General features: G+C 42.5%; 1 protein-coding gene across 4 annotated transcripts in view; it reads left to right on the top strand.

The window, feature by feature from the left end:
• LOC135517602 (guanine nucleotide exchange factor subunit RIC1-like) overlaps positions 1-14,911 on the top strand; it is a 71,616-nt gene that overhangs the window by 25,847 nt on the left and 30,858 nt on the right. For 3 of the 4 annotated variants that reach the window (XM_064942056.1, XM_064942055.1, XM_064942054.1), the window contains exon 2: positions 3,254-3,361. In XM_064942056.1, coding sequence (XP_064798128.1) covers positions 3,254-3,361 — 108 coding nt within the window. Of the gene's footprint in view, positions 1-3,253; positions 3,362-7,382; positions 7,489-14,911 lie in introns of all 4 variants that reach the window. The other variant, XM_064942057.1, reaches the window with a different exon arrangement.

Genomic DNA, 14,911 nt, shown 5'->3' with positions numbered 1-14,911 from the left:
GTCTATTTTAACGCAGATGTGCAAAACCGATGTCAAACCAGACCTCTTTTGAATCCTAATTCAGAACAGATATTTAAAGAACTGCCCCGAAAAATAAATTAATACCTTTGCCTATGTGGCATCAATATGAGTCACAAACATTTACAGTTCAAGTTGGAAGTTTACATACACTTAGGTTGGAGTCATTAACTCTTTTTTTTCAACCACTCCACAAATTTCTTGTTAACAAACTATAGTTTTGGCAAGTCAGAACATCTACTTTGTGCATGACACAAGTCAGTTTTCCAACAATTGTTTACAGACCAGATTATTTTACTTATAATTCACTATCACAATTCCAGTGGGTCAGAAGTTTACATACACTAATTTGGCTGCCTTTTTAAACAGCTTGGAAAATGTCATGGCTTTTGATAGGCTAAGTGACATAATTGTAGGTGTAGCTTCAAACTCAGTGCCTCGTTGCTTGACATCATGGGAAAATCAAAGGAAATTACCCCCAATAAATTGTAGACCTCTCCACAAGTCTGGTTCATCCTTGGGATCAATTTCCAAATGCCTAAAGGTACCACGTTCATCTGTACAAACAATAGTACGCAAGTATAAATGCCATGGGACCACGCAGCCGTCTTACCGCTCGGAAGGAGACACGTTCTGTGTTCTAGAGATGAACGTACTTTGGTGAAAAAAGTGCAGATCAAACCCAGAACAACAAAGGTCCTTGTGAAGATGCTGGAGGAAACAGGTACAAAAGTATTTATATCCACAGTAAAACGAGTTCTATATCGACATAAGCTGAAAGGCTGCTCAGCAAGGAAGAAGCCACTGCTCCAAAACCGACATAAAAAAGCCAGACTACGCTTTGCAACTGCACATGGGGACAAAGATCATATTTTTTGAAGAAATCTCCTCTGGACTGATGAAACAAAAATAGAACTGTTTGGCCATAATGACCATCATAATGTTTGGATGCTTGTAAGCTGAAGAACACCCATCCCAACTGTGAAACACGGGGGTGGCAGCATTATGTTGTGGGGGTGCTTTTCTGCAGGAGGGACTGGTGCACTTCACAAAATAGATGCCATCATGAGGATGGAAAATTGGATATACATAATTCCTTTTCTGTGGAATTGCCCTTCCCAATCGTCAAATGAGCAGTCTCTGCATTCAGGTTGAATGAGGTTGGAGGTTTTCACAAATCATTGCTAACTTCCAGTCATTGCGCTAGTGGTAGTTCTCAATTGCAACTCAGTTAGCATCTTCCTTCAAACTACACACAGGTGTGTGTGTGTATAGTATCCATGAGTTAATCTTGCTCTGGGGAAGTAGATAAAGGGCTACATTGGCAAATCCCAAAGTATCCCTTTAAAGACAAACTTTACTAAGCATCTTGAGCTAGTGTCAGATCTCGTTAAGTTCTGCCTTGAGAGGCATGGTATGCATCCCCACATTCAGCCAGGGTAAAATGTTTCATAAAGAAGGTACAAATATTTCCCTTTTATTTATTTTTCTCACGCCGCCTTCTCGCTATTAAATCTAGTTGAGGAGCAAATCGAAGGCGCTGCAGCCTGAATGGGAAATGTTTTATGTGGACAGCAGTAGAGCGGACTCCATTTAGTCGACTGGTCGATTGTTTGGTCGATAGGCTGTTGGTCATTAGATTTCATTAGTCTAGCAGTCGCAAGACTTTTTGTTTTGTTCATGGTGCACAAGACACCTGTCTGATTCGTCTGTCTGTGGTCTAATCCATTGTGGAGACCACGAGGATTGCACAGTCCTTCACTCTAAGACATGTGATACTGAAATTGCATATGCTTATATTATGTAAAAAAATAATGGTGCAACACTAATAAATATATTTTATAACGAATGTGTTTTCTCCCGCGTTGGATACGGTCGCCGTCCACAGCTCTGAAACTAGATCTTCAGTGCGTCTCCCTATGTTGCTATGTCCATAATAGCAAAGTTAATCAGCATAGTGGGATTGAGTAGGTGGTGGCAGCAGGAAACAGCCATTGTCATAGCCTAATTGTCCACGAAAATTGAGGACAGGAAACCCCAACTTAATTAGGTCTATTTTCAATAGCCAAATTGTTAAATGTAACTGGCTTTTTAAATCATACGTATATCAACAGAAATAAGACAGATCCTGCTTCTGTTGCCTGTTTTGAGTGTTTGTTTAATAGCCTAATGATTCTGTGAGCACCAAGCCTCATGCAATGGCCAAATGTCAGAGAAAGCAATTACACAGATTTGGTTGTTTTTAATCTTTGCTAAGCTGTAATAAAGGCTTTATATAATCTTGTTTTTCTTCTTTGAACAGACTCTGGAAGACTTATTTAGTGTGCATACTGTTCTAAATGGTCAGAAAAAGTAATAATATTGCAATCTAACAGCAACACACAATTCTCATGTAACGCTTGCTCCTAGAACTTCCTTTTTATCTTGACCTTCAGTAGCTTCCACAACCAAGTCAAATGTCTTCCACAGATCTGACTTCCCCTTTCCCCCCTGAGCAACCAATAAACAGCCTGTTTTTTAAGTTTCTTTTTCACGTCCTCCACATCCTTTTTGCTGTCACGTGTTACTGTGTTCGTAGTTTGTTATAACCAATTTATTGATGTGATTATGATAGACTATTGGTCACATGCATATGACGCTTTCATGTTTTTCAGGTAAGGAGAACAAGGGTTTGAGGGAATAGGGAATGTTTTTTTTTCCTAAGCAAAGGAAAACTTTTCAGTCAAACAAGTAAGAAACACTTTCTGTGCTGTGGTGCCTTTATCATGCAGTAGGGAGGAGAGCAAGAATGTGCGCCAGTCACACAGGCACCAGCTGTCATTTTAAAAATTTTTAATAGTGTGACCATTGGTCGATAGAACAGGGACAACTCTCGGTCGACCAAGATTTTTTTGTTGTTGGGACAGCCCTAGGACAGCAGCGTATTACTGGCTGGCCACGTCAAGCCCAGACTATAGTGGAGACGCATAAAGCCCACTAGCGGCTGCCCAGGCTAATGTTACTTGTGATGTATGCCAGATGGTGTGATATTTCAGGGGTTGTTCGGTTGTACTATTTTGTGCAAGTTTCTGGCAACCATGTTGCCTGGATTCTTCAGAGCCTGCTTCATGGGACACTAACTACTGTTATTACTGTGAAACACTACAGCTGTAGACTTTATACAGTGAAAATTCTAAAGTATCCTAGGATAATCTCACAAACAGTCTCACGCTCTGTCTTTCTCTGTCTCTTTCAGCCCAGTGTTCTGATAGTGAGCTACATAGAGTCAGTGAAGGCAGCAGCCCAGTTTGGCTTCTATCAGCAGGCCGAATGGAAGCCGGACGATTCCATGATAGCAGTGGCGGTGAGTAATGCAACTTCTCATCTTAGTAACAGTCTCCTCCCCTCTTTCTTGCTCACACGTCCATTTTGTTGGCCCCCTTTATTTGTGTTGTGTGTGGGGTTCGGCCCCCAACGAAGGGTTCGTTGGGTTCAGTTGGGTCATTAGTGTGTGTTCACATCCCTTGGAACCAAACGCTCACTTCCCCTGCAGTGAAATTCCAGGGGGAATTTCAGCTCCACTGCTCCAAGTCCACTTAGAACCTTTTCACACGACTGAGATGAGCTGTGCCTTACGTGTTCGCCACAGTTGCTGTAACCGTGCTGGAAACGATCATGTGAAAAAGAACATATCTGAGCCAGTACAGCAGTAGAAAGGGTCAAACTAAGACAGTGAGGCTCCGACCTTCAGTCAGTCCTGCTTGTGAAGCCCATGGGGAGCCCATCTCCCTAGCCTCGAGACTGCCTGTCTGAACAGAGCTGCCTACTATAGCGTCAGTGGCGATAACAATCATTGCCTATTGCTCAGAGAGGGTGCAAGTCACAACAGTGTTTTTATTGCCTAGCCAGGCTCTAACCTTCTGCCTGCAGGCGCAACTAACAGCTTGTGTGCCTTATTAGCTAGTAGCTATAGTAGGTGGGGATTAAAGGATCCAGAAACAGCAGCTATTCTGAGAGGCTGTGGACACACACACACACACACACACACAGGAAGAATGTGTTGGATAGGATTCCAGCTGTTTTTATGTAAACCTTATCTCTCCGACTCTGTCCCCTAATGTGTTTCTTTCATATCATTATGATGACTGAAGCTCTGGATTTATTTGGCAGTTCTAACAGAGCAGAATAGTGAACAAAGTGGCTGGCCCGGTGCCAATGGGAGCCCAGTTCAAGTCATTCTGTTCTTCCTATTGGCTCTGGCCTGTCAAGCTGACCTTCCTACAGGGGCATGTATTTGTATGTGCCCGGTTCAGACGAGGGCACTGGCAGACACACAGAGGAAGGTACTGCAGTCAAGGGTCACAAGGCCTATTGGGCCATTACTCATAAAGGTCTTTTTAATGTGGTTAAGTCTAATCTTGTCTCGCTCGACGCTGCCAGGATGAGCGCAAAGCTTATTGGTGGAATAGAAAAGGCTACTTTTTGTTTTGGTACTTTTTTTGTCCCTGAGGCATGTTTGCATATTTGTTTGATTTTAGGATGTATTACTGTGAATATTTTAAATTTATCGGCCAAACATGGTTTTGTAATTGTATCAAGATTTTAATGCAAAAATAAGTAACACATTGACTCTAAGGATCACTCGCTTGATACCTTCTTGGCCAAAATTACCTAATGTAATAATTGCCTAATTACTAATGTTATGTTTATATGTATTTTGTTCTTTGCAAATGCATATTACATTTTCTGACCTCCATTAGTCTTTCAAAACTAAGTTTGTAATCATCGGCCTGAACCAAGAATTTGGGTCTTTTTAATTTAGTCAGCTGAACTTCTTACCACTTTACTTTTAGTTCTACTGCTGAAAACTCCCATCTTGGTTGTTGAGGGAAACCGGTCATAGTGCAGAACACCCCTGGTGCAGTCCTAGGTGTGCTGCTCACTGCGGTGGTTTATTCTGTCCCTTTGTTTCCATTGTTGCTCAGGTTCTAGTTCCAGCACCGCTGCATTATTGATTTTGTAGTAGGTAGGCCTAGACACGGTCGCTGAATGAATGACCTCAACAGAATGGAATGTCGTTGTGTTTCCTATGAAACTTTTCAAAGGTGTGTTGCGTGAGGATAAAAAAAACTTTGTACATCGGTTCTAATACCAATGTGAGAACCTTTTTTATTTTTTATGTTGTCTTCACTCAGTCGAGGACATAGTCCAGAGACCCGGACTGTGACTGCCGTTGTTTTGTATGCCAGTGACACCTGCTGACCCTGGTCGATCTGTTGATCGGCACAGCGGCTTTAAGAAAGAAACTGGAGCTCTGAGTTTCCGTTCGGGCTGTCGCCAAGGCAACGGGCGTCTGGAGTTTCACAAGTGGAGCGTACATTTCAGGACGGCATGGGGGGACCTGCGTTGGTACATGTCACACGCAGTCACAACAAACCTGCCAGGTAGGGGGTTGGGAGGAATGAGCAGGGGCAAGGCCAAGAACAGTCTGCCGTTGCATCCCAAATGGCACCCTATTTCCTATAGAGTGCACTACATTTGACCTGAGCCCGGGCTCTGGTCAAAAGTAGTGCACTATGTAGGGAATAGGGTGCCATTTAGGAGACAGGGCTTTTAGCAAGCAGACAACCTACCTTGTTTACTTACCCCTGCTCGGAGACGACGACTACCACATGGTCAGTTATAGAGGTGTTTTTATTTGTGATGGAATATTAGTTACACAGTATCCTAACTGCAGCTAATCCTCTAAATCCCCCGTGTGAAAGCAAATGTGTGTGTTACTGACTGGAGCTTAATTACACCAAGACGGTCTAGCCAGAACTAACTTCCACTCTTAACATAATTGCCTCAGACAGATGGTTTCAATTCAGGCAGAAATTAAAGATGGAAGTAGCTGATGTGGTTGAATTCCTTCTGACGTTTGATTTCTGACTGTAGTGACTTTTGGCCTTGCATTGAGTAAGTGAAAGAACTCGCCACGCAACTAGACTCAAGTCCCCACCTAAACTCCGGTGTTGAGCTACAGGGCTGCATTCTTGGAGACAGGAGTGTGTATGACAGCATACAGGCACTATATTCAAGTCTCCACTTGACCCTCTGGTCATGGGCTGGGGGTTACAAGACAGGAGTGTGTGAAGCTTTTAGGTAACTGACCCAGTCCCCCTCTGTTTCTATTTTTAACCTCTGCATCTGCTCCCTCTGTTGTGTTTGGCTCGTTGGGCCTGATGGTTTTTGCACATTCCTAGCGTTCATCCATGAGGGATTTGGCTCTTGTGGAAGTTGAAACGGACAGTCCTGGCCAGGAGGACATGTTAGTTAGAGGCTCTCTCCTAAAAGCCTCCACCTTCCTCGTAGTGAAAATATTTATACGCTCCGACTGAACATTCCGTTCCAGTTTGGATGGGAAAACGTTTCCTTGGGTTGGCTTGGCGTTGGTTTCACCTGACTCTCCTGTTTATTGCGAGTCCATGACCCTGAATCACACTCTGTTGCAGATGCATTCATAATATCTTGTCTTCAAGGTTGGACATTGTTTTGGGACAAACAGACCATCGCTGAACCTTTGTTTGAGTCAAGTGAGTAAGGCGTGATGACCAAAGCTTTGAGACCAGTGAGGCATGAGGACTCCAAGCCAAAGGTTATCTAAATACACAGATCCCTGTACATCATAAAATAGATTTTAATGCAGCCTTTAGCTACCTAAAATGTCACTCTGAACTTTCAGTGAAAAGGTTCGGACTCCTCCAGAGAACAAACGTCTGCTGAACTGGAGTAAAGTCTTCATGCTCAAGTTCTTTAGTCCCTGTCGATTACTTGCCTTAATACAGTGGAGATATTTGATGATCCCATGATTTTCCTCTGCGCGTTTCTGCTTTCTTGACCGCTCATTTATTTTTCTCGTGGTTGTGACCTTGCAAATCTTATTCCCCCTCCCCCAACCCTGAGGTAAAGTTCAGGATGAAAACATCCAAAGAGGTGTGTTTCTCAAGCTGAAAAGGTCCTCTTGCAGAAAGAATTACAGCCCAATTGTTTTCAAATCGGCTCTCTTGCTGTTTCCACACTCTGTCTTATCTAGAGTAACTAGGCCAATATGAGTGCACTCGAAGACTCAATTTTTGTTTTTTGACCGTCTCTTGTATGAATTAATTCAGCACACGAAAGAAGCTGACTCGAACAATGCAGTCACTATATCCTATATCCTAATTGTGTGCAAATGTCTACTTTTATCTTCAAGCTGTATTGAGAGTGAAGACCGAGCTGGCTGGCTTCTGGCTGAGCTTTCAAGTACAATTTTTGAAATGTATTTTTTTATCTGTAACATGAGAGATTAAAAACAGCTGACTTTAGATGTTTTGTCTGAAAACCCTGTGCCATTTACATTCCAGGCGCAACAGAGCATGAGATGGCTGGTCACAACCCCTTCTCTCTCCCACCCTTCCCTACTCGACCCCCACCCTCACCCAGATCTACCTTCCCTAGTCAGTCTCCGAGGTAGGCCTATACTTTCAGTGCCTTAAAGTATTCTCACCCCTTGACTTTTTCAATATTTTGTCTTACAACCTGAATTTAAAATGGATTCAATTAAAAATTGTCACTGGCCTATGCACAATACCCCTTAACATCCAGTGGAATTACGTTTTTAGATATTGTTTTTTACAAATTTAATAAAAAAATGAAAAGCTGAAATGTCTTGACAATAAATATTCAACCCCTTTGTTATGACAAGCCTTTAAGTGAATGAGTAAAAATGTGCTTAAAATGTCACGTAAGTTGTATGGACTCACTCTGTGTAGTAATAGTCTGAATGTTTTTTTCTTCCTACTACTACCTCGTCTCTGTACCCCCACACACATACAAATATTTGTAAGGTCCCTCAGTCGAGCAGTGAATTTTAAACACCGATTCAACTACAAGGAGGTTTTCCGATGCCTCGCAAAGAAGGGGACTTATTGGTAGATAAGAAGAAAAAAGAAGTGGACATTATCTGTTTGAGCATGGTGAAGTTATTAATTACACTTTGGGTGATGTAGCAATACGCCCAGTCACTACAAAGATACAGGCGTCCTTCCTAACTCAGTTCCCGTAGAGGAAGGAAACCACTCAGGGATTTCACCACGAGGCCAAGGGTGACTTTAAAACAGTTAAGGAGTTCCGTGGCTGTGACGGGAGAAAAATGAGGATGGATCAATAACATGGTAGATATGCCACACTACTAACCTAATTGAGTGACAGAGTGAAAAGAAGTACGTCTCTACAGGGGGAAAAAAAGTATACTGCAAAATGTGGCAAAGAAATTAACTTGTTGTTTTGGATTTGCCCCAAACATATCACTGAGTACTACTCTTCATATTTTCAAGCATGGCGGTGGCTGCATCATGTTATGGATATGCTTAAAGCACAAGGCCAAATCTACACCAGAGTTGCTTACCAAGACATTAAATGTTCCTAAATGGACTAGTTGGCTTTGACTTAAATCAGCTTGAAAATCTATAGCCAGACTTGAGCATTTTTTGAAAGAATAATGGGCAAATAATGTAGAATCCAGGTGTGCAAAGCGCTTAGACCTACCCAGAAAGACTCACTGCTGTAATTGCCGCCAAAGGTGCTTCTAGAAAGTATCGACTCGGGTGTCAATACTTATGTAAATGAGATTTTCTGTATTTCATTTTCAATAAATGTACTGACATTTCTAAAAACATGTTTTCATTGTCAATATGGGGTATGGTGTGTAGATGGATGTGTGAGAACCCAAACCTATTTAATCCATTTTGAATTCAGGCTGAATAAGTCGAGGGGTATTAATACTTTCTGAAAGCACTGTAAACCCCTGCTTGTCTGGCCATATCGACAAATACACCGGACTAGGAACCTTGGTCTTACCTGGGTATTTTTAGGGAATTAGAAAGGGGATAGAAAGTCAGTTGCACAACTGAATGTATTCAAACGAAATGTGTCTTCCGCATTTTAACGCAGCCTTGATCAACGTCGTCGGCGCCCGGGGAGCCGTTGTTGTGATGGTTAACTGCCTTGCTCAAGGGCAGAACGGCAACATTTTTCACCTTGCACACTCGGGGATTCAAACAAGCAACCTTTTAGTTATTGTCCCAATGCTCTAACCGCTCGGCTACCAAATCATCACTGCTTGTCTGGCTGTCTAACTATAACGCCCGGTTATAGTACAGCCACGGTCTGTCTTTTTACCCGGTGGAGTGTTTTTCTCAGAAGGGCTGGAAGTAAAACTCAAACAGAACTCCCTGCCCCCCTCGGTTATGGAGTGTTGAGACTCAGGGACGCATAGCCCTGCTGGAAACCCCAAATTGGAGGAGAGCAGACCAAAGCTCCCAGGAGGGACAATGTAATCGCACCAGACCCAGGCAAAGTTTATCTTCAGTAGAGGGAGAAAGGAAAAAGTAAGCTGTGTGGAAGGGGGGGTGTTCTTGTCTCCATTTCATAATTTTCTGTGTTTTTTTTGTTTTTTCCTTTATTCTGTGTTCAGTGTGTTTCTGTTACTCTCAACTGTCTGACCACAATTTGGCTCATAAAACAGGATTTGCAATGATCATGAGAACAGTAAGGAATCAGCCCAGAGCGCCAAATTCAAATAAATTACTATAAAAATCTAACTTTCATTAAATTACACATGCAAGATAGCAAATTAAAGCTACACTTGTTGTGAATCCAGCCAACATGTCAGATTTCAAAAAGGCTTTTCGGTGAAAGCAAACAATGCTATTATCTGAGGATAGCACCTCCGAAAACAAAGAGAAACCATATTTCAACCCTGCAGGCGTGACACAAAACGCATAAATAAAAATATAATTTATGCCTGACGAGCTTCTTTTGTTGGCACTCCAATATGTCCCATAAACATCACAAATGGTCCTTTTGTTCGATTAATTCTGTCTATATCCAAAATGTCCATTTATTTGGCGCGTTTGATCCAGAAAAACACCGGTTCCAACTTGTGCAACGTGACTACAAAATATCTCAAAAGTTACCTGTAAACTTTGACACAACATTTCAAACTACTTTTGTAATACAACTTTAGGTATTTTTTAATGTAAATAATCGATAAAATTGAAGACTGGATGATCTGTGTTCAATACAGGAAGAAAACGAACTGAAGCATGCTTTCTGGCCACGCTCCTCTATCTAACAGTACACTTCAAATGACTCTCGTCCAAGATTGCCGTACTTCTTCATTACACAAAGGAATAACCTCAACCAATTTCTAGACTGTTGACGTCCAGTGGAAGCGATAAGAAATGCAAGAAGGTCCCTTAGAAATCTGGATTCCCAATGAAAACCCATTGAAAGAGTGACCTCAAATCTTAATGGTTTGTCCTCGGTGTTTCACCTGCTAAATAAGTTCTGTTATACTCAGACATGATTCAAACAGTTTTCAAAACTTCAGTGTTTTCTATCCAAATCCACTAATAATATGCGTATCTTCTGGAGATGAGTAGCAGGCAGTTGAATTTGGGCATGCATTTCATCCGGATATGAAAACACTGCCCCCTGTCAAGAAGTTAACAGGCACCGCATCGATTATATGCAACGCAGGACAAGCTAAAACTAGTAATATCATCAACCATGTGTTGATAACTAGTGATTTATGTTAAAATTGATTGTTTTTTTTACAAGATGTTTAATGCTAGCTAGCAACTTACCTTGGCTCCTTGCTGCACTCGCGTAACTGGTGGTTAGCCTGCCAGCCGTCTTCTCGTGGAGTGCAATGTAATCAGCCATAAATGCAGATTACCGATTTGTTATGAAAACTTGAAATCGGCCATGCCGATTAATCGGTCGACCTCTAGCTCTTATGCACGACGAAAAGCGGAGTGCCCGGATACAGCCCTTAGCCATGGTATACTGGCCATATGCCACGACCCCCAAGGTGCCTTATTGCTATTGTAAACTGTGTACCAATGTAATTAGAGTAGTACAAATACATGTTTTGTTATACCCAGGGAATACGGTCTGATATACCACGGCTGTCAGCCAAATTAGCATGCAGGACTCGAACCACACAGATTCTAATCAACATTAGAGAATAGACTACAGAGATGAGAATTGACAGCATTCCGATTCCAGAGTTCTGCTGTGATCTGTAATAAATATGTTACTGTTAAGTGATGTACTAATTAGCCTGCTGTCACTATCTTTGAGGAGGGGGGGAAATGCAATATTAGGAAGGTGTTCGTAATGTTTGGTATGCTCAAACAAAGAAAGGCTGTTAGCTGCAGGTCTCTGTGAGATAGAAGCCCTGGAGAAGAGTAGGTGGCCTTCCTCACAGCACACACATCGAGCTCGCTGCCATCCAGGACCCCTATACCAAGCGGTTTCAGAAGATTTCACTGTTGGTGTACACCTGGTGTTTACGAAATGTGCCAAAATGTGATTTTGATTTGACACATGCATCACACAAACACACACACACTGTTATCTACCCAGTGGGAGGAAGAACACTCCCTCTTTACGCTTTATTGAGAATCCTGTACCCACTTAGCAATTGCAGACGGCACCTTTTTAGCCCACAGCATTGTGCCCTCGGCTGAGTCACAACACCAAGAAGGCTAGATGTTGCATGGCCTTTCAGTTCTGTTTTCTCAACAATGTAGCTGGTCAGCTTGATAAAATAACTAAACAGAAAGCAAGGCCGTTTTGCCAGAACCAGATATATTCTTTGAGGTAGGCTAGTTGCAAGCTGCAATATAACTTACTTGACGACCTGACCAAATTCCCATAGAAATTGATTCTCATTTGAAAGCAGGTCTAAGAAGGGGTAGTTATCTTCTATGTGTGCTATTTCTATGCTTCCCATTTTTGAGTTATGTTTTTGCGTCTTTTACTTTTGGTTTTGTACACCAGTTGAAAATACAATATTTTTGCAGGGAAAATAAACTATTTCAGAGGTTTAGATGTTACAGTGATTCTCTACACTTGTCACAAACTTAAATTACGAAACTTTGAATTTTAGCAACCAGGAAATGGTGGAGGCGGAGCTATTTCACCTTTTTAACTGTTGCTGCCAAAATACCATCGTTGTCTTTGTAGAATTATCTATGTCTAACATGCATTTCCAAGGTAGCTGTTTAGAGGCTACTATTGTGAAAGATGTTAAGTGTTTGAAGGGGGACCTTTGATGCTCAAGATTAGGATCCTCACAGGTGCTGCTGTCCATGTTTGTATCTGTGTATTTAAGACACGAGTACTATTCCTGTTTATAACATGCTCAAGCTCTTTTGATAGACGAGTTTATTACGAGAGCTCATTTTGGCTCCCAACAAGCAGTAAGACAAAGTTAAATGAATGAACACATTGAACGTTCTTACAAGGAGCCAATGATCAGTTGTGTGTTTGCATGAAATGTGTAAATGCAACAAAGTCAAACATATGTTACTTTAAAAAAGTATTTAATTTTTATTTTTAATTTTCCACAGTAAGTTAAAAAAAAATTATAGATAGATTTGGTTTTTTGCATAGTTAGTCGGTGCAGTCGGTTTAGTTTCACACAGTCCACCATGTCTCAGCTCAGCTGCAGTGCTGGCTGGTTAGCTCAGATAGGCCTGAAATATCTGCACTGCGTTTTCAATCTGAGGAAATGGTTATTATAATAACTAGGCCATCTGAGACTGAGGAGCCTGCTGTGAGCATTCACACTATATTTATATACTCCCCCTTTTTGAATGTGATGAAGTGCTTTTCTTAAGTAATAACTAACTGGAAGTGTTGGGCCTGCTTTTCTGTGTGCAGAATATTTGTCTGAGGAGTCACAGTTAAAGGTTTGAGTGTGCATGTGCAAGTTGGAGTGTATTGTGACTTACTCAAATGTAGGTAATGAAATGTAAATTGTTTTCTATGGCAACTACTCTCTCTTCAACCCGAGTTTTTAATGTTTTCTCTTCCATCTCTCCTGTAGGACTGATAAACTCAGCAAAAAAAGAAACATCCTCTCACTGTTAACTGCATTTATTTTCAGCAAACTTAACATGTAAATATTTTTATGCACATAACACGATTCAACAACTGAGACAAACTGAACAAGTTCCACGGACATGTGACTAAGAAATTGAATGTGTCCCTGAACAAAGGGGGGGTCAAAATCAAAAGTAAGTCCCTATCTGGTGTGGCCACCAGCTGCATTAAGTACTGCAGTGCATCTCCTCTGCACCATATTTGCCAGTTCTTACTGTGAGATGATACCCCACTCTTCCACCAAGGCACCTGCAAGTTCCCATTTCTGGGGGGAACGGCCCTCTCCCTCAGATCCAACAGGTCCCAGTCGTGCTCAATGGGATTGAGATCCGGGCACTCCACTGGCCATGGCAGAACACTAACATTCCTGTCTTGCAGGAAATCACGCACAGAACAAGCAGTATGGCTGGTGGCATTGTCATGCTGGAGGGTCATTTCAGGATGAGCCTGCAGGAAGGGTACCACATGAGGGAGGAGGATGTCTTCCCTGTAACGCACAGCGTTGAGATTGCGCTTGTTGTCATTGCAGGCAGTCTGATGATGCTGTGACACACCGGCCCAGACCATGACGACCCTCCACCTCCAAATCGATCCCGCTCCAGAGTACAGGCCTCGGTGTAACTCTCATTCCTTCGACGATAATCGCGAATCCGACCATCACCCCTGGTGAGACACAACCGCGACTAGTCAGTGAAGAGCACTTTTTTTCAAGTCCTGTCTGGTCCAGCAACAGTGGGTTTGTGCCCGTAGGTGACGTTGCCAGTGATGTCTGGTGAGGACCTGCCTTACAACAGGCCTACAAGCCCTCAGTCCAGCCTCTCTCAGCCTATTGCGGACAGTCTGAACACTGATGAAGGGATTGTGCTTTCCTGGTGTAACTCGGGCAGTTGTTGTTGACACCTGTCCCGCAGGTGTGATCTTCAGATGTGCCGATCCTGTGCAAGTGTTGTTACACGCGGTCTGCCACTGCGAAGACTATCAGCTGTCCGTCCTGTCTCCCTATAGCGCTGTCTTAGGCGTCTCACAGTACGGACATTGCAATGTGTTGCCCTGGCCACATCTGCAGTCCTCATGCCTCCTTGCAGCATGTCTAAGGCACGTTCACGCAGATGAGCAGGGACCCTGGGCATCTTTTTTTTGGTGTATTTCAGAGTTGGTAGAAAGGCCTCTTTAGTGTCCTAAGTTTTCATATCTGTGACCTTAATTGCCTACCGTCTGTAAGCTGTTAGCGTCTTAACGACCGTTCCACAGGTGCATGTTCATTAATTGTTTATGGTTCATTGAACAAGCATGGGAAACAGTGTTTAAACCCTTTACGATGAAGATCTGTGAAGTTATTTGGATTTTTTACTAATTATCTTTGAATGACCGGGTCCAGAAAAAGGGGCCGTTTCTTTCTTTTTTCCCTTTTTTTTGTTGCAGAGTTTACATATGCAATCCGAGATATAAAAATGAACCATTCAGAACTCCATGTTCTACAAGTGTCAACATATTCAACGGTAAAAAAAGTCTGATAGTATAGCCTACATCTAGCTGGAGTAAGTCTGACTGTCGGGCCCTTTTTGTTTCTGCTGTCCTGTCACCCAGGCAACCACATCCATCCCTGCGGTTCAGCTCATCATGAATGTTTCTTGAAGGTGGTCCAGTAACTGTATAGATTTAATTGAACCACCGCTCTAAATCCAACACAGTCCTTTTCCCTGCCCTGCTGTGTTCTCATAAAGAAAATGGTCCTCTTCGACCGTCATGTGGAGGAGTCTGACAGATCAACTTGGCAAGGAGATGTTTGGCTTGGCGCGTCACACACTCGCTCTCATCGTTTTTCATCCTTTTCATATGCAAAATAATTCCTGCGTAATGCCCATGAAGTCATGTCCCAGCCATGTTCTTAGCATCTGTATTTCGACTGCTTGTCATCATGCAGCAGGAGCCTACA

Source organism: Oncorhynchus masou, chromosome 28 (genome assembly GCF_036934945.1).
Source record: "Oncorhynchus masou masou isolate Uvic2021 chromosome 28, UVic_Omas_1.1, whole genome shotgun sequence".
In the NCBI taxonomy this organism is placed as follows: Eukaryota; Metazoa; Chordata; class Actinopteri; order Salmoniformes; family Salmonidae; genus Oncorhynchus; species Oncorhynchus masou.
The sequence above is the reverse complement of the archived record's forward strand: the minus strand, read 5'-3'. Positions and strand labels throughout refer to the sequence as shown.